General features: G+C 34.1%; 1 protein-coding gene across 6 annotated transcripts in view; it reads left to right on the forward strand.

Moving 5' to 3' along the window:
• Positions 1–20,826, forward strand: part of Pign (phosphatidylinositol glycan anchor biosynthesis class N) — a 131,767-nt gene that overhangs the window by 19,373 nt on the left and 91,568 nt on the right. For all 6 annotated transcript variants that reach the window (XM_010644863.2, XM_010644866.2, XM_010644868.2 and 3 more), the window contains 6 exons: positions 1,434–1,564; positions 2,610–2,726; positions 6,493–6,533; positions 11,061–11,120; positions 13,595–13,687; positions 14,290–14,345. In XM_010644863.2, the coding sequence (XP_010643165.1) occupies positions 1,434–1,564; positions 2,610–2,726; positions 6,493–6,533; positions 11,061–11,120; positions 13,595–13,687; positions 14,290–14,345 (498 nt within the window). The remainder of the gene's footprint in view (positions 1–1,433; positions 1,565–2,609; positions 2,727–6,492; positions 6,534–11,060; positions 11,121–13,594; positions 13,688–14,289; positions 14,346–20,826) is intronic.

Genomic DNA, 20,826 nt, shown 5'->3' on the forward strand with positions numbered 1-20,826 from the left:
GCCACATAAAATATATATATTTTAGAAATATTTTAATGAGATTACTTTTTACATTACATGTATTCTATTCCTTCATTACTGTATCTAGAAAATGACTGTATAAATTTTGTCTTTATATTTCCACAGCATGCCTTATATGTAACAGCAAATATTTTTCTCACTTTTGGAGACAATAAGAAAGAGGAAGACTTTTCTTCATATTTCACATTATCTATTATACATTTTGATCCTTGTTTACACTTTCAGTTTCTCACACCAGTATTTACATATGTGTGTTCTGTTTATTTCACTTAGGAGTATTGCCTCAATGTGCATACTGTTAGCAATAAATGCCTCTAACTTCTCATTATGGCTGAGTAGTACTCCATTTTATTGAAACAAAAACCAAAAAAACAAACATAAACCACATCTTCATTATCCATTCTCCACTTGATGGGCAATTAGGCTGTTTCCAAGTTTTAGCTGTTACAAACTGCCTCTATAAACATGGGTGAGCATATATCACTGTGGTCTAATTCTTTTAATTCTTTTGGTGAGATACCCAGCAGGGGAATAGGTAGGTTAAATGGGACCTCTAGTTCTAGTTCTTTTAGGTATCTCCGTACTGATTTCCACAGGGGTTGCACCAGTCTACATTCCTACCAATAATGGAGAAGGGTTCTTTTTTCTCCACAGCCCCACTACCAGCATTTGTTATTATTGGTTGATTTCATGATAGCAGCCATTCTTTCTGAGGTGAGGTGGAATCTCAGTGTTGTTTTCATCTGCATTTCTTGAGTGACCAGTGATGTCGAACATTTTTTCATATGTTTATTTTGTATTTCTACTTCTTTGAGAAAAGTTGCAAAGGGGCAGGGGAATTGACAGGGGTGGGAGAAAGCAAAGAGGGGAATGGAATAAATAGGAGAAAAGGAAAAAATAGAAACAAAGTTTTTGTAAATAGAGAGGGGTAGAGAGTTCGATGGGAGAGTAGGGGTATGGGGAAAAATAATAATCAAGATATATTATGTAAAGGTACATATCTCCAGTGATGAATGTCATTATATTATATACCTAAAATGTACCAATAAAAGTCATCATTTTCTCCTTTGAGACTTAAAAAAAAAAAAAGCATTAATTAAAATGCATTTGCTGGGCCAGGGATTTAGCTCAGTGGTTCTGTGCAAGCACAAAGACCTGAGTTCGATCCCTGGTACCCCCTCAAAATGCATTTGCTAATCAATTTCATCCTTTTAATCACCTCTGAAAATTATTTGTTTTTTTTTGCTTCACTAAAGTGAAAAAAACTATTTTCAATAATCTAAACATCTTTCATTTTAATATATTAAAGATTAATTTTACAAATTCCTGCTTGTTAATGTAATGAGACCATGTTGAGTAAATTCGATTTCTACAAATTAATTTAATTTGTTCTGTTGTTTCTTTATAAACAGAGAATATAAGGACAATATTAAAATAGTTGATGACAGAGTGAAAGAAATTGTGTCCATGTTTAAACAATTTTATGGAAATGATGAGAAAACGACATTTATCTTTACCTCGGACCATGGAATGACAGACTGGGGTTAGTCTAAGTGATATGTATCTTACAAGTAAAGTGGTAATAAATACAACTTATACATATGTTAGAATGTGGAGAGGATTAGATATTTTCTTACATGTATAAAGTGTCTAGTGCAAAATAATTGCATTCTTAAAATGTTAGTATAAAAAAGGGCCGATCTTACATTAAAAATCTTTGCTCTAATTGTAAAAAGAATATATGCTCATTTATAAATGAAAAAGTAGAAAATAGTATGAAGAAGAAAATAAGAAGTACCTGTTATTTATCTAGAATTCACTGTATGTTACAGTAAAGGGAGGTGATACTAAAATGGGGTTAACAATTTAGCATTGCTAAAATTGTCCCTGTGAGGTTCCAAAGGCAAATGTAGTATATACTCAGAGGACAAAATAATGCAAACATAAGGTTTGGGCCCTCAAATCACAAGATAGAAGTTTAGTGGGCTGGGTTCTATCCTACTACAGTGGTCTGAATGAAAAGGATCCTTGACCTTGCTGTCCTCTCCGGAGGCCCACACCACTTCCCCTAAGCTTCATTAAAGCTCTCACCTATTCTTTGTTTTTGTTGCCACTCCTATAATGGTCACATGTCCTCTATCATTTACTGTTATTCTTTTTCTTTTAACTAGAGTCACTCAACAGACATTTTGACTGTTTTTTGTTTGTTTGGATTTGTTTTTTTTTTTTTACTTTTTGGGTGTTGATACTCTCACTTATTTTATGAGAATATTTTCAAACTAGTTTTTATGAGACATTGTAAGCATTTAATAATGTGGTGGTCGTGGTGGTGCACGCCTGTAATCCCAGCACTCAGGAGGCTGAGGTAGGAGGATCACTGTGAGTTCGAGACCAGCCTGGGCTACATAGTGAGCTCCAGGTCAGTCTCAACTACATAGTGAGACCCTGTCTCAAAAAAAACAAAAAAAGAGAATGTGGCACTAGAATTAATGCTATATAGATCAACTCATTATGACTATGTATTTTAAAAATATTTAGCCTAAAGTTCTTATGTATTTGTCTTATTATTCTTGATGTCTTGTTTATAGGTTCCCATGGGGCTGGTCATCCTTCAGAAACTTTAACTCCTTTGGTAACTTGGGGAGCTGGAATTAAGTATCCCCAAAAAGTATCAGCTCAGCAATTTGATGATGAGTTTTTGAAAGGTATAAACATTTGTCTGTATTGTTTTTATAAATATCATATTTGAAAATAAAAGTAAAATTAAACACTTAATTTTTAAGAATCACTTTTCAAATTATAGTTTTAAATCTCATATTGATATTTGTGTCATTACTGTTTCTATGCAACTCAATGGGTTGGTTTGGTTGTTTGTTTGTTTGTTTCTCTTTTTGCAGTCATTTGCTAAACATTTTCCAGTATATCCTAGCTAATAATATTTATTTATAGCTTTCTAAATGCCTAGAAACTGAATTTTTTAGCTTTTTTTAATCTACTAATTTAATTAATTTAAATATATTGCAGAGTAAATATAAAATAAATAAGAAGAAACCTAAGATTTCTTAGAGGTAAATTGTAAATTTGATTTCAGTTTTCCAACCCAAACAGAATACAATGTATCGGTTATAAGATCACAATATCTAGAAGATATACCTATTAGATAAAAAGGTGTGGTACTGGGCCAGGAATGTAGCTCAGTGGGCACAGTGCCTGTCTGGTGAGCCTAAGGTCCTGAGTTCGATCTCTGGTACCAAAAAAAAAGAAAAGAAATATGTGGTACCGTTATTCAGCCCTGATCAAAACAGAAGGGCATGATGAGTACTGTACTCAGTAGTGTAGCTTTAATATGTAATGGTGCATTTTTCAGAGGGCTGTTTCTTAGACATTTATCAGTACTAGTGGAGACCATCAGGCTAAATCGCAGATATACAGAAGACGCATATGTAAAAGGCAGTTAATACACTGTTGTTATTGTTCCAGATCTGTTTAAGTACAAGATGAAAAGAATCTACTAAATGGATGCATCTTGAGACCATACTCAAGTGAAATAAATTGAACACACATGTTTCAATACCACATTGTTTCTCTGATGTGAGAAATTAAAAGTGGAAATAAGAACTAAAATCTACAGTAACCACTGGGAAGTGGGAAGAAAATGTTCAAATGAGAAGGGGAGCAAGGGAGGGGGGAGGAGAAAGAAAAGAAAGGACAGGGAAATAAAAACAAAATTTAAGGAAAAAATGGAAACAAAACTTTTGTGTATAAAAGGCGGCAAATAGGGAACAAAAAGAAGTAGCAAGATATGTCATGTACTGGTACAAATTCCCCATGATGCATGTTATTATATTTATCTAAAATATACCAATAAATGTTTTTCTAAAAAAAACACGAAAAAATCCGGAGGATTTTTTATTAATCTACTACATATCTCTGGAATAGTCCTTTCTTTCTCAGAACTTAGCGCTCTCATAACCTTAAAACCGCCATAATCAAGCTGAGAGTGGTGGCATGCACCTGCAAAGCTGCTTGGGAAGGTGAGGCTGAGGCTCAAGGCCTCCAGGAGTTTAAAGCTAGATTGGACAACTTGGATTCTTGTCTCAAAGAAAAAAAAATTGAGATTAAAAGCAGTTATAAACAAAGTTACAATTTTGCCTTGAAGGGAAATAGAGTTATATGATAAAACAGGTAAGAGTTAGCACTGGGCTCCTGAAATTGTTTTTGTTTTCAGTGGTTCTGGAGATCCAACCCAGTACCATACATATGCTAAGAACATGCTACTGAGCATATTCCCAGCCCTAAAATTTTATGATACTTAGTTAAATAGATAAAGTACATTTACTATAAATGTGTGTATGTGTGTGTGTGTGTGTGTGTGTGTATATTAGCTTAATGAATTTAACTTGTGTGTATACACATATAGTCACTACCCAAATGCATGTATATAACATTTGGAGTAACCTAGAATTTTCTTTATGGAATAAGATATTTTTCATAAATTAATCAAATAGTACATTTGTTCACAATGAGGATAAGAGAGGCCATACATGTAAAGGTGAAGGAAAGAGGACTCTAGGCAGAGGAATAAAATAGGAAGAGCTTAGCTTATTTAAGGGCAGAAGGAAGGCTAATACTGCTTGAGCTAGGGAGAAATCAATGAATGGAGACGTTGGAGAGGTGAGGAAAAAAATAGATCATGACAGACATCAAAGGCCATGGGGAGAAACGTAATGAATTCTGAGTGCAGGGCTAAATCATTAAACGGTGTTAGTGAGAGCACTGCCAGGATTATAGTTAGGTGAAGTAACTGTCAATCTGGCTGCTCTGTGGTAAATAGGTTAGCTTGGGTCTAAATAGAGTCCATCAAAAAATGTATGCACATTTCAGCAGTTTGCCATACTAATTAATGTCTGGAAGCTAATGACTACCACTTGGGGTGCCTCTTGTAATTGTAGAAGCCAAAAGTAACTTATATTAATCTCATGCTATCCAATAAATTAAAATATTTACACAAAATTTTCTTTCCTGATTTATATTTTTTTGATGGACTCTGTAGAAGCAAAGGTAAATGAGTATTCATACTTAGGAGATTTGGTGATTTTTTCATTGAGTTTATTGGTGCATTTTGGGTATACAGTACAATTACATTCATCATTGGGATCTTGTACCTTTACATTCTTAGGAGATTTAAATTTACTTTCACATTTCATTTTTCAGTAAAATGAGAAGAACCACAATGACTTCAAGAATCATCAGAGAAGGAATGTGTTTTTTTCTCAGATGGCTATTAAATATCATGTTACATTTTTTCTTCATCAGGTGGTTATTGTAAATTTTTGCCAGCTGATCAGTAAGAATAGGAAAATATTTTTAAATGTATTGACTTAATAGGAAATTTTATTATAAAAATATCTTAGAACCCTTTTAGTAGTATATCTGACAGCCATTAAATCAAGACATGGTCTCATACATAGTGAGTTCCAGGTCAGTCTCAACTACATAGTGAGACCCTGTCTCAGAAAAACCAAAAAACCAAAAAAGCAAAGAATAGCCAGGCGTCGTGGTGCATACCTGTAATCCCAGCCCTCTGGAGGCTGAGGCAGAAGGATCGCTGTGAGTTCGAGACCAGCCTGGGCTACATAGTGAGTTCCAGGTCAGTCTCAACTACATAGTGAGACCCTGTCTCAAAAAACCAAAACAAAACAAAAATACATGGTCTCATAATTGTCTTGATTACTGTTTATTACTTGTGTTGATCAGTGTTCAATCATTGAAGTTTCTCCTTTTACATGTAGAGAGAAAGGAAAATGTGGATATCTTTGAAGGTAATTTTAATAGTGTCTTAGTGTACACTTTTAAACATTTGGAGTTAATGACCACAGAAGTACCACAGCTACAATTAAAAAAATTTTTTTTTGGTACTGGGGATCAAACTTGGGACTTTGAGCTTGCCAGGCAGGCAGCGGCACCACAGAGCTAAATCCCCCACCTGACAATTTAAAATATTTTTCAAGCAGCTACCTTCCACCCTCAAAAACACAAAACAAAACAAAAAATTGGATTGACTACTATGCTATTAATTGCCTTAATAACTTTCTCAAACAGGATTGTTGTTATGCTGACAGTTGTTATTGTTATGATTTGTTTTACTTTTGTCTTCCCTTTTAGCTTTTGACGTTTTGAAACAACTTTCTTAGCTTTTGATTTTTTGAAATGGTTATCTCAAAATGAGCAATTAAAAAGCTTAATAAACCACACAAAACATGAAATACTTACTTTTTGGTTATTCTTTTTAACTTTTTTTTAAACATATACCTTTGTCTTTTAAAGTACCTTTTAAATTCATACTTGGCTTAAAAGAGCCAAGTTTCCAATACTTATCTTTTTCCATGAAGTATTGGATATTCCTAAAAACAATAATTAATTCTTTTTAAAATCTTAATACCAGATCTTGTTTCTGATTATGTCTTTCAGAATGGGGACTGGAGCAGTGGAAGAGGAGTGATGTTAATCAGGTATTCACTTCAATTTAATCACATTCAAATTCAATCTTCTATAAGTTCAAATAAAAATATGAAAAATGTACTAGTAATAACTGTTTTTTAAAATACTTCACTTCTAAGGAGAATACTTTTAGTGCACATATTTTAGCACAACTAATTTCTTTCGTGTAAAATGTTTAAAGCCTACATAAAACTAAAAAGACTCCCTATAAATAATACTGGATAATTAACTTTTATGTGAATTAAAATTTGTGTGCTTGTTTAATTTCTGTCATGTTTCATCATGGTTCCATTGTATATTCCATGCACAAATCTAATAAAACTCTTATTAAGATTTCCTTCCTTCCTTCCTTCCTTCCTTCCTTCCTTCCTATCTTCCTTATGTCACTTGCTCTTTCTTTTTCAACACATACTTTACCTTTAACCATGTTATAATTTTTACCTGAACAGTATCTTTTCACATGCATTGGTGAAATGAAATTATCCAGCTAAAAATCTGTTCATTCCTTCCACTGTTTTATAAAGCTGCAGTATGTTAAACTTTGTGCTAATTGTAAAGGATATATGGTGAGTAAAAGCAAACAGTCTCTTCTCCCAGAGCTGAGAACTGATGCTAATCAAACTATTACACAAATCAATGAAATTATATCTGTAATAAATGCTTAAGAAGCCTGTGAAGCCATGAGCACATACAGTGGATATATCTTGTAGACTGTATGGTCAAGCCCCTGAGAAACTGAGAGTCAAGGTGAAACTGAAAATTCAGCCGGAATTTTGAGGCAAAGATAGTAGCAGAAGGACTTTCTAGGCAGAAGGGCAGCCTGTGCACACAGCTCCAGTTAAAAAGACACCTGGTACCAAATGTGGTGGTCCGTGCTTATAGTCCCTGCTATTTAGGAGGATTGCAAGTTTGAGGCCAGCCTGACCATTGTAGTGAGACCTTAACTCAAAATAATAAAAAGGGCTAGAGATACAGTATACCCTCTAAATTTGGGGATTACATTCCTAGAGCACTCACAAATTGTGAAAAACCATGAATTTCAAATATGTTCAGAAAAATTGCCTATAAATGCCTATTTTTATAGTTTAAATCCTACATATGCGATGTCTCCCACAGTTATGTAATTTAATAAAATACTGTATTAATAAAGCCTTAGAAGGTACAGGCAATCTTGGCAGCATCTTGGGGATCTCAGGGCTTTAAGAAGAACAAAACCAAGAATGCTCAAGTTAGCTACATGTGATACAGCAACCTATTATAATGTGGGAATGCTGGTGCCTCTGCTGGGAGATGGGTAACATGGCATCAGCCAGCAGCAAGGAAAAAGTGAATAAGGCTCTCAAATTGGTTACTTGCAAAATAAAACAATTGCAGATGATATTTGTGATTTCTGTGAAATCATGGGGGGGGGGTTCTGCAAACAATTATTAGTTAAATTCTAAGGAAAAATCTGCCAATGACTGAGGCTGTAAACTCTGAACCAGGACTTCTTGAAGGTATACTGTATAGTTCAGTGCTAGAGTGCTTGCCTACCATGCATAAAACTTTAGGTTTAATCCTCAGTGCTGTGTGTGTGTGTGTGTGTGTGTACCTCATGTGTGAAAGGCTCTTAAAGAAAAACCACAGATTCCAACTGATGGACAAATGGGCTGTTTCCAAGTTTTAGCTATTACAAACTACACTGCTATAAACATAGGTATGCATATATCTCTGTGATACGATTCTTTTAATTCTTTTGGAAAGATACCCAGCAGAGGGATGGCTGGGTCAAATGGAACCTCTAGTCCCAGCTCTTTGAGGTATCTCCGTGTTGATTTCCATAGTGGTTGCACCAGTCTGCACTCCCACCACCAATGGAGAAGGGTTCCTTTCTCTCCACAACCTCACCAACATTTGTTATTAGTTGATTTCTTGATAACAGCCATTCTTTGTGGGGTGAGGTGAAATCTCAGTGTTGTTTTCATCTGCATCTCTTGAATGACCAGTGATGTGGAACATTTTTTCCTATATTTACTTGCTGCTTTTACTTGATCTGAGAAATGTCTGTTCATTTCAGATGCCCATTTTTGAATTGGATCTTTATATTTGGGGGAGCTGATTGTTTTGAGTTCTTTATGTATTCTATAAAATAATCCTTTGTCTGAGGAGCAGCTGGTAAAACTTTTTTCCCACATTGTAGGTTGTCTTTTAGTTCTGTTGTTGGTTTCTTTTGCAGTGCAGAACTTTTTTAATAAGATGAGATCCCAGTTGTTGATTCTTTCTGCTAGTTCCTGTGCTACTGAGGATTTGTTCATAAACTCTTTTCCTATGCCAATGTCTGCAAGAGTTCTGCCTAACTTATCTTCAAGCAAGTTTAGTGTTTCTTTTTTAATATTTAAATCTTTAATCCACTTGGATTTTAGTTTAGTGCATGGAAAAAGATAAGAGTCTACTTTTAATCTTTGGCAGGTTGAGATCCAGTTTTTCCAACACCGTTTATTAAAGAGACTGTCGTGCCTCCAGTGAGGATGGTCCGATCCTTTGTCAGAGATGATGTAGCTGAGTACATCTGGATTTGTTTTTTTGTCTTTCAATCTGTTCCACTGATCCTCAGATCTGTTTCTTTGCCAGTACCATGCCCATCCATTGGAAACTGGATAAAGAAGATGTGGTTTTTCTAAAAAATGGAATATTACTCAGCCATAAAGAATGAGAAATTAGATTCATTCATAGGAAAATGGATACACTCCTAAGTGAAATAAACAAGTCACACATGTGTAAATACCAAATAGTTTCTCTGATGTGAATAAACTATAATAGTACATAAGATCCTAATGATATAATGGACAATGTGAAATAGGAAGAAAGGGGCTAAAGGAGTAGGGAAAGTGTGAAAGTAGGGGAAAGCTAATAAGGGAAAAGAAAAAAATATGAGTAAATGAAGTGTTTGTAGAGGGGGAGTGGAGGAGGGGTGAAGGGAGGGCAGGGACAAGGGGAAAAAATGAGAACCACGATCCGTCATGTAAGGTACAAGATCCCAATAATGAATGTAACTGTATTGTATACCTAAAATACACCAATAAACTCAATGAGGAAAAAAACCCACAGAGACTATATTATGGGAGGTAGCAGAAGGTAGGCAGAGATCTTGTGGGGGATTCTGGGCCTTGTGAACTTTATATTAAAAGGTTGTGGAAGCCCTCGAAGTGTTTGAACCCCTGGAGAATGGCATGATTCAAAATTTTTATGAAAGAATTCTCTGGTTTTCATATGAACAGATTAGAAGGAGCTAACAGTAGAGTTGGAGGAAAGGGGGAAAAAAGGCAATTGAGAGGACTTTGGATATTTCCAGTTTTCTGGGAGATGGAGTACTAAAGGTAGATCAGTGGTAACAAGGATTCAGAGCATAGGGCCAAACATGACTAACTTGGGAGTGGCTGGTGAGATTGAAGAAATAGGCCAAGAAGGGAGTTGTCTACACAGTGATGCTAAAAGGTTTAGTAATATAATAGTATCACTAAGAAGTGTTAAGTATGGCAGGTTTGTTGTATGCTAGGTAAGTTTTAAAAAAGTATTATCCCGTTTAGTCCTGTCATAACTGTAAGGGAGACTTTTATTATTTATTTTTGTGATACTGGGGATTGAAACCAGAGCCTTTGCCTTAAACTATATTCCCAGTCCTTTTTATTTTTTTGTTTTGAGACAGGGTCTAAGTAAGTGACTAAATTGCTCAGACTGGACTTGAACTTGTGATCTTCCTGCCATAGCCTCCCCAAGTGCTGAGATTATGAGTATGTGCCATCGTGCCAGGCTTACTCGTTTTTTTAACTGATAAAGTAACTAAAACATTGAAGTTAAATAACATATTCAAGGTTTCAGAGAGTTTAACTAAAAATTTGAAACTGGGCATTCTGATTTCTGAGCACTTTAATGCCTGAAAAGGTATATGGACTAATGTGCAAACAGTAAGATACATTTAGAAAAGTTAAGATTGTTCCCATTGGGAGAGCACTCTGTAAGAAGGCAAGGAGTCAACACAAGTTGGGCTGAGGAGTGATGGGAGATGAGAAAAGGCTGATAGGAAGCATAAGTAACTCTTCTGAAAATTTGAATATGAAAAGGAGATATGCAAATTAGTATTTGGGTTCTTTCTTTGTTTATATATTTCCTAGACTTCAATGGCTGGCTGAATTTGATACTTCTTTCGTTAGTTAACATATGCATTTCTCCAGTTAAAGTCCTCTATTGCTATGTGTTTTCTGACTACTTAAGGCATCCTTTTACATATACTGAAAAACTTACATAAAATAGTCAAGTTTTTAGCTAGGATAAGTAATTTTTGTTTTAATATGTTTTACATTGAGAACTCTTAAAGGTTATGTTTCAGATTTTTCATAAATTCACCTTTAGCAACTAATATTTTTAGAGATTTATATCTTGGAAACAAATAAAGGTAATTGATTATAACAGTTATGTTTATATTTCAAGATATAGTTGTTTAATTTCTTTGGTGTTACTGTATCTGTAAACTTCTTAGAATTTAATTTTTCTATTTGTAGGCTGATATTGCACCGTTGATGGCTTCTCTTATTGGAGTCCCCTTTCCCCTTAATTCAGTGGTAAGGAATAAAATGTTATTATCAGTACTTAGTATTAAAATTGCACAGAAAATTTTGCTGTTGTGTATTTCTGTATAATCTTTACATTTAAAATTGTATGTTCCTCGCTGGGCGTGGTGGCTCATACCTGTAATCCTAGCACTCAGGAAGCTGAGGCAGGAGGATTGCTATGAGTTTAAAACCAGCCTGGGCTACATAGTGAGTTCCAGATCAGTCTCAACTGCATATAGTGAGACCCTGTCTCAAAAAAAACCAAAAAAACCCAACAAAAGCAAAACAAAACAAAAGACCAAAAATTGTATGTTGCTCTTTCCTTTCCTTTCCTCTTCTCTCCTCCCTTCTTCTCTTCTCCCTTCTCTTCCCATCTCTTCCTCTCTCCTCCACTGTCTTTCCCTTCCCTTCCACCTTCTTCCCTCCTCTCTTTCTCTTCTTTTTTCTCTGGAGATCAATCCCAGGACATTGCACATACTAAATAATCGCTCTACCACTGAACTCTATATCCCAAGCCCCTCAATTTTTTATTTTCTTTCCTTTTTGGTACTGGGGATTGAACTTGGGACCTTGCACTTGTGAGGCAGGTGGCGGAACCACTGAGCTAAACCCCTTCCCCTCAATTTTTTATTTTCTAAGATGCATATGATTTATATCTCTCTAGTTATAAGTGATGAAAAGCAGCAGAGACAGTCCACTTACGGACAAATTATTGGAAAGATATGGTTTACTGAATCATGGGGGTATTCAAAAACCAATCTTAGAAATGACCAGGAACCAAGACAGCTCTAGAAACTTAGAAGAAGGAACCCAATCATGGTCCCATGGCAGGAATATTCTGGTTAGGATAACAACAATAGAGTAGAATAACATGTTAACCATTTCATTTTCTGTTCCTGACTTTTAAGAGTCAAATTCTATGTGGTCCAACCCAGGTTATTTGCCTAATTAGAGAGCAAAGCCCCTGTTTATAGACCTACCATCCTACAAGATGTGATCAAAATATACAGTGAGTTTTTAAATTTTTAAAATTTTATTATAAAGACACATTGCCATTAATTCCCTTCACATACTTTGCCTTGCATAAAACACTTACTCCATCATTCTTGCCACTTTTGGAAGCACTTTTGAAAGTCCTCTTTTGTGAGTGTCTTTAGGATGTGTGATAAAAATTCAATTAATGCTGCTTCCAAGTTTCATCCATTTGAGAGGCAGGCCATAGGAACATTACAGGTCCACATCCACCTTATTCACCAGATCTGGCATTGTGTGACTTTGGGCTCTTCTTCAAAGTCGAAACGACTACAAAAGGTGTTTGGAAGTTATTGAGGCAGTACAACTAAATAGATACTCATGAAAGAGAACTTCCATAACTGTTTTGGAAAGTAGCAAGGTAGGATAAGTGTGTTTGAAGCATAGGGAAATAATTGAGGTGGGGGGTAGTGGCAATATATCTTTTATATAATAATTTTAAAATTTAAACATTCAGCATATTTGTCGATCCCACTGAATATATCCCAGTGGGGAGGGGTTTTCAACAGAAAATAGTTTGCTGTTACAGATGGACCAGGATGCAGAAAAGCCAAAAACAAAGCAAAACAAATGATGTATACAAAAAGCAGCTATTCTTACTAGTTCTTCAAGATCAAGTTTACCTTAAAAATATATCATCTTTCTCATAACTCTGAGTAATATGACCTGGATAGTGTATAGTGTACATAAGTGTGTGTATGGATTTAAACAAAAGTTTCATAAAACAGTCTTCACTCTTTCAACACACAGGACATTCACATGTCTTTTTTTTTTCCTTAAATATGCTAGCTGTGGAACACCATATTGATTTGTGTGTGTGTGTGTGTGTGTGTGTGTGTGTGTGTGTGTGTTGCTTAGTTCACTGCTTAGCACTTATTTATGACAAACACCTGAGTAGTCAGCTAATAAAGAGAATCGGTTCTTTTGTCTTGAAGTTTTAGAGGTTTCAGTCCATGGATGCAATCATGGTAAGATGCATGGTAGAGCCAAACCTCTCCCTTATGATCAAGCCAGGAAAGAGAGAAAGGAAAAGGCTTTGGTCTCATAATCTCCTTTGACAATAGGCCCCAGAGACCTGAAGACTTTCCATTAGGCACCACCTCTTAAAATTTCCATAGCCTCCCAATAGTGCCAAACCTTTAACACATGGGCCTTTAGGGTACATTTATGATCTAGACCATAGAGGTAATCTTTCAATCAGTGTTAGGTTTTAAATTATTTTATTTGAATTTAAATTATTTTGTTTGCTTTATTTATTTTACCCACTTGGTGACAAAAATTATAGAACATCTTTTAGTTATGATTTTTTTAAAAGATTCGTTTAATACAGGGATTTGTCCATATGTCTTATCTTTATTGTTTTTCTCTTAGGTCTGTTTCATTTTCTAAGAACAGCCTGAGCAAAATTAATGTTAATACTAAGCCAGTATTTAAAAATTTGTTATTTGCAGGGCACTCTTCCGGTGGATTATCTGAACAACACTGATCTCTTTAAAGCAGAGAGCATGTTTACAAATGCAGTACAGATACTTGAACAATTTAAGGTAAAAAAAAAAAGGCACAATAATGCATAATAGTATAATTTAAAAATTGAATATAATAGGTAAAATATTTTATTTCTTGCTCTAATAAATTTTCTGTAATTTTTTACTTCAGATTTTTATATTTTCCTAGTGTCTTAAATTTTCACATTTCTGGAGTATAGGCTCCATTACTCATATTGGCCTTAACTTATGCTTATAAAGACTACAGTTAAAGTTTTTATCAATTGGAATTTGCCCCATAGAAGTATTATTAGAGATCATAACATTTCCTGTTCCATATTAGGAACTTAAAAAAGTGATTCTCTGATTAAAACTTTGGTTTGTTTTGTTTTCAAGGAGTTAAGAAAATAATTTTTAATTATGTTACAGTTTGTTATTTTGCAAGATTGATATGCTTAATTCTCAGCTCATTGAGTTTAGTAAGACAGTATTCATTTTACTTTTAAATATTTATGCAATAATGCAGAAATACAAAATTCCATTTATTTTCAAAGTAGTTAACTATCCCCAAAGAACCATTTTTATGAGTGTTTATATTTCAAAATGAAATTCATTTTCTGTTAATTATAATATACTAAAATATTTTCATGCTTGGTTCTCAGGTGAAAATGACTCAGAAAAAAGAAACTACTTTGCCATTTTTGTTCACACCATTTAAGTAAGTCTCTTATTTTTTTATTAATGTAAAAAATAAGATGAATTAGTTTATTTGTAAACTGCCTTTTTGTATACATCAGTACAAATGCCAAACTGAAGTCTTTTTCTGTTACTTCTGTTAAGTAGTGAGCCACATGCTAGATACTTTTGAATGTCTGGAAGAGTAGATGGAGAGACAGAGATATGTGTTGCATATTAAGGAGATGACTTCAGCAGGACTTTCCTGGTTGGCCAAGATGGTTAGTAGGGAGTTAGTGTTAGATGGGGTTAGTAAGGAAGAGAATGAGGATGGTTCCTTAGCTCCTGGCTTGCTTGATTGAGAATATGCTGGTGCCTTTGTGTCTTATAAAAAGAAGAGCTGGTTCGAGAAGCAAAACTGGATAGTATTACTTCAACTTACATTTGAACACACCAGTTAATGTCTTAGAAATAAGGGCTTGAATCTTAGGAGATGTGGGTTAATTGTGAAGATTTTCGGACCATCAGCATGAAGATGGTGGTGGAAACTGGTAAACATGTAGTAGAATTTAGGAAGAATGTAGAAAGTGATAAGAAAAGGCCAACAGTAGAGTTCTGAGAAACATTGACTTCTAACGGGTAGGCAAAGCATTCTACCAGGTTGTCCCAGAACCCAGCAGGGTGTGTTTTTCCTGAAATCAACAAGCAACAGATCTGAATCATAGACCTTGTTTAATACTACTGACTATATGTAAGCTTGGCATACTTGGTACTCACCTTTTTTGAGGTTTACACTTAGTTTGTAGGGATTTTGCTATTGACTGAAATAAATTGAGATTATTTTATTTATGAGTCTTAGGGATGTGTTGAATAATTTTTGATAAGGTATAAAACATTGATGTAGTGGTTATAAACTAAAAAGCCTTAGATTTTTGTGTTGCTTTCTTAATAATATGATTGTATAATTGAGTTTAAGTGTGTCTATATGGATGTATAAGCAAGCAAACATAAAGCAAAATAAGGATTTTGCAAGTTATAGTTATATAAAATTAATTATGTGGACTATATCATTAGGATATTATATCTATTATGCTCTTTCAGATTTGTTATTAGATTGGTTCTGAGTAATATGTGTTTCATTTTTCTTAAATATTTATTGATTGACTAATGTGTGTATCGTAGATGGACAAAGGCTTTACCGTCACAGAATGAATGTATTTATACTGTAGCAGTTCAGACAGAGCATAACAAAATAAATGAACAAGAAACACATTATCAATTCCGGGTATGAGGAAAATGCATAGGCTGTTAAGAGTGAGAATAACAGGATTATTTTAGCCCAGCCACTCTACCAAGGCTAATGAGGAAAGTATTCTTTGACAAGGTCCATATGCACACTGCCCCCCTTCTTCCATTTAGCCTGCCAGTTGACCTAAACTTCCCCACACTGGTGTTCAACTTTTGCCGGGATATTACTATACATATTTAGAGCCACTGTTAACCTGTGTCATATGGTGGCCTGGACAAGCCCCAGATTACCCATTGTGGAGCTTAGAGACAGCTAATCCTGCGAATCCATCTGATTAAAATTCATGATTTGCTGAATACTTATAATCATGAAAACCTAAGATAAAATGAAAAATTAGCTCTTCAAGCTGCAACTCACTAAAGCATTAAAATCTTTGGAAGTAATTAAGGAGTTTTTGCATCCATAAAATAAAATCAGTATTAACTTTACAAAGAGAATAAGGTACAGAATGCTTTACAAAGTATATGGAAGGGAAATGCAGCAAGAAACTTAAGAAAGATAAACAATATAAGAAGAGTCCAGGGGGGAGGTGGATCCTCTAAATGACAATGGGAAGTGGGTAGACCTGAAGCTAAATGAAATTAATTTTAAGGAATAGATGAATAAAATAAGAAGCTAGAGGAGATTAGCAACAAGATGATGTGAATGGAACATATATTTCTTCATCCCCACCCCACCCTCCAAAAAAAAAAAAAAGCAATAATAGAAACTAAAGGGTAAAGGAAACTTTTCGAACTTGTCAAAAAATATGCTTTTCAGGGCCAGGGATTCAGCACAGTGGTGCTGCTACCTGTCTCACAAGTGCAAGGACCTGAGTTCAATCCCCAGTACCCCCCCAAATGATTCAAATATGAAGCAGCCTCAGGTTATGAATGATTTTGAACAGTTGCTGGGGATGTGAGAAAGGGAATCAAACATTATACATGGATAAACACTTTAAAAAATAGGTGAGAAAATCTAGTTACAGTATAAAACTTTGATATTCTGTAAACTGTATTTAAACACTAATCATACTAATGTAAATATTGGTTTTCGTCTTTTAGAGTCAATCTTTAGGCAAAGGAGGTAAGAATTAATAATGATTAGAGAATAGAAAGCAAGTGTTACCAACCTTGACAGTATAAAAATGCAGTTAACAATTTGAAAGCCAGGCAGGAAAGGAAATATATGTAGAATAACACTGGCACTGTTGCATGAATAAATTAGAATATGGAGAATGATGTCAATGGTTTATAGAATAAAGCAGAGGTCCACATGAAGGTAACCAAGATAGGGATAGCCAACAGACAGGTTAAACTAGTAAGATAGTTTTGTTGAAGAGGAAGCAAGGCCAGAGACAGCAGGGTGTCAACAGAAAATACCTCAGGTCATAACTCAAGAAATATCATGAAAAGCATAATGTATTAGATACTTTCTTGTCACTGGGACAAAGCACCCAACACCCACAATTTAAAGAAAAGATTTATTTTGAATCATCATTTCAGTCCGTGGTCAGCTGGCTCCATGACAGAAATGTCATGGAATGAAGGGCATGTTGGAGGAAAGCTGTCGTATCTATGGCAGCCAAGAAGCAGAGAGAGAGAAAGGAGGAGTCGGGACAAGAATACACCCTTCAGGGACCCACCCCAAATGGGCCCTACCTCTAAACAGCACATTTAGCTGCTGAACTCATTAATAATGAGTTCACTGATAAATACAGCTCTCCATGATCCAGTCACCTTCCAAACACATGAGACTTAAGGTGGCGGGTATTTTAGAACCAAATCATAACACTAGGAAGAAAAGCATAGTAAGAAAATGGAGGAATGACCACGATAAAAAAACAAACACAAAGCATTTTTGTCTCTAGTTTTGTGACTGAGAAATGAGAAGGGTAGGGCAGGGATTTATTGATTGTCGTGCCCTTCTATACTATTTGATTTTTAAAAAAAATTACATGCATATATTGCTGTAATAAAACATTTCAAAAACCAATGAAAATAAGTGTATGGTTTGAGTCTAGGTGTCCCCTCAAAGCCTCATGCAGTCATTGGTAGCTTTTTCAGAGGTGGCTAAATCTGGAGTATGTGTGCTGAGTTTAAGGGCGTGTGATTAATAAGCCAGTACACTGATTGGTTTGGCACTGCCCTCATCGTGGTAGTCTGGATAAGATAAAAGGGGCAGAAAGATGCTATTAAGGTTATCTTATGCTTTTGCTACCAAGTGGCCATCATGAACTGTTTCTCCTCTGTGGTGTCCCTTTGCCATGTGCCATTCTGCCTTGGAGTCAGCTGATTATGAATTGAAATCTCTACAAACTGTGAGCTAAGAAAACACTTTCCCCTTTAATTTGGGGTGTTGGATATTTTGTCTCAGCAAGAAGAGAAAAACAACAATAGATAATCTAATAATTGACACTAAGAATATATAATAGGAAAAATACTGTTTATAATAGAAATAAAATTACTTAGGAATAAAATAATGAAAATGTATGTTACAGAGAAAACTATAAAATTTTACTTTAGGTCATAACAGAAAATATAAGTATTGGGTGGCAATATTTAATACTGTAAAAATGTCAGCCCTCTCCAAATTACTAACTACTGTGTAATGTTAAATACTTTTCATATAATTCAACTTTATTTTTTAATTGTACTGAGGATCAAATAAAGGGGCACTTTACCACTGAGCTACATCCCCAACCTTTAAATAAAATTTTTTTTTAGCCAGAGTCTCACTAAGCTACCTAGGCTGGTCTTGAATTTTCTATCCTTCTCCCTCAGCCTTCCAAGTAGATGGTATTATGAATGTGTGTCACCATGCCTGGAAAAAGATGGTTTCTAAATTTATATAGAAAAATAAGTTCTTAAGAATAGCTTAGCTAATACTGAGAAAGAACAAGATAAGAGATCTGCTCTGTTAGCTAGAAGCATAGTCTTAAAGCTATTATAACAGAGGTAATAATAGTACAGGGAAATATATAGATTACTAGAACTAACTTGATAGTATCTGAAGAGACTGATATCTATCAATAAATGTTATTTTCCCATTTCACAAATAAGGAAACTAAAGCACAAATAAATAATGTCTTGATGTTTTCCACTTTTAAATAGGAAAGTCAGAATTTAAAACAAACAAAAAGAAGGAACTTAAAACTTAGTCTGGCTCCAAAGTCTGGTATAGTCTTAACTGATGACCACTTTGCAAAATGGATTCATATTGCTTATTAAACCTAAGAATGCTAAAATTACATGCCTAAGAAAATTCACTTTTCATAGTCTATTCCCAGAGAAATAATTGTATTTCACATTATTATCATAATGAAGACTGGAAATAAATGTTTCCAGAGAGATGGTTAAATTAACATTGGTGACAATCATATTGCAATTAGAATATGGCAGTTTAAGAAGAATGAGGAAGGTTCATATACTTATATGGGAAAGATAGATTTTTGAGTGAAAAAGTAAGTACATAGCTATGATATACTATCATTAATCATACAAATATGTACTGATACTACTGGCATACATAAGCAAAGTATGAAGTAAACATGCCTAAGTGATAGTTTGCTTGAGTGAAGTATTAGTAGTACAATAAGAATTTATTAATTATGTATTATTTAAATTGAAGATAACATAATTAGGTGGAATACCAAATTAAAAATTATTTTTTATTACTTGGGGAGATGTGAGTGTCATAAGTTGTATGTTGTTATTTTTTAATAATATTTTACCTATTAAAACCTTTTGTTTCTTCTTTGAGGTATTTTGAAATAGATGCATTTGGGGTAGTGACAACATGTTAACTCTGCTTTACGTATCTTTAATGTTGGGTTTATCAGGAAAAAGTATTGTCATTTACCATGTGAATACAACAAACGTTTTGTTTTTATTTCTCCAGTCCAATGCATATTTTTTCACTTCTATATCATTAGTTTCTTTTTAATGACCTTTATGTATTCATGTAATGTCAACATTGTCTTAGAACCTATGTCAAGTAAATTTTGGCCTATAAACACACAAGAGTAAAGAGTACTATTGCAACACATTTTAATAGATAGCTCAAGTCCTTGCCACAATCTATTCTGAGGAAATTGTTCCTTTTTTAAACTTTTTTTTGTCAGTACCAGGAATTGAGCTCAGGACCTTGCACTTGCCAGGCAGCCGGTGGCACCACTAAGCTAAACCCCTGGCCCAATTATTCTTTTTTTTTAATGAATGTCATACTGTACTTTGTTTTAGTTCTGAAAATATGCTATTCATTTATCTGATCTTACATTTGAGAAAATTTATATTAGTATGTAGACATTTAAAAAGTCATAATCAAGAGATTTTAATTAATGATTAATTTTACCAGCATCACTAGATTTTAGTTTAATATTTTACTATTAATATACTATTAACATTACTATATTATTTAATATTTAATTTACTATTTTCTTGTGTAACCTTTCCTAGCAGAGTCATGAATAACTGATGAATCATGAAATAATTTCTAGAGTAATGAAAACAAATGTTTAAAATAGAATTTACTAAGTAAATTTGTAAATTTGTAATTTAATATCCTATTGCATCCTATTTAAAAGTATTTTTTTAATATTTTAAAGACCTCTAAAAAAGAATAAAAGTCTGAAAATAGCCATTTGCACAAATAGTATTATTTTTAAAAAGAAACTAAAAGCTAGAATTGGGTCCTGTGGACCCTAATAATTTGCCAGGGAATAACCAGCAGATGGAGCTACATGCCTAGGAAAAGCACAAAAGGTTTGGCTGGATGTGAAACTACCTTTAAAAAAGGAAGCAAAATATTTTATATTTCAAAAGTAAATATTATAAAACCCAAAGTAAAATAAACAAAATGTTTAAAGAAATGAGAAAAAAAATTTTAAAGATCTCTTAGAAGACAATTTAGAGAAAAATTGGGATTGAGAAGGATTTCTGTATCTTGCCAATAGAAGCAAAAATATGTTCCTTTGTTATTAAATTATTGTTAAATTCAGGAAACTTAATGGGTTTTTTTTTTGTTTTTTTGTTTTTTGTTTTTTTGGTATTGGGGATCAAACTCAGGCCCTTGCTCTTGCCAGGCAAGTAATGGCACCACTGAGTTACATCCCTTGCCATAAGAAACTTCAGTTTTAACAAAAAAATTCAATGTATTTCCTGCAAAAATGGCAATAGATATTAGTTATTTTTCATATTTTTTTTAGGCTGATACATATTAAAGTTCTTCCTTTAGG

This window comes from Fukomys damarensis, unplaced genomic scaffold (genome assembly GCF_012274545.1).
Source record: "Fukomys damarensis isolate Sample0158 unplaced genomic scaffold, DMR_v1.0_HiC HiC_scaffold_30, whole genome shotgun sequence".
Taxonomy (NCBI): Eukaryota; Metazoa; Chordata; class Mammalia; order Rodentia; family Bathyergidae; genus Fukomys; species Fukomys damarensis.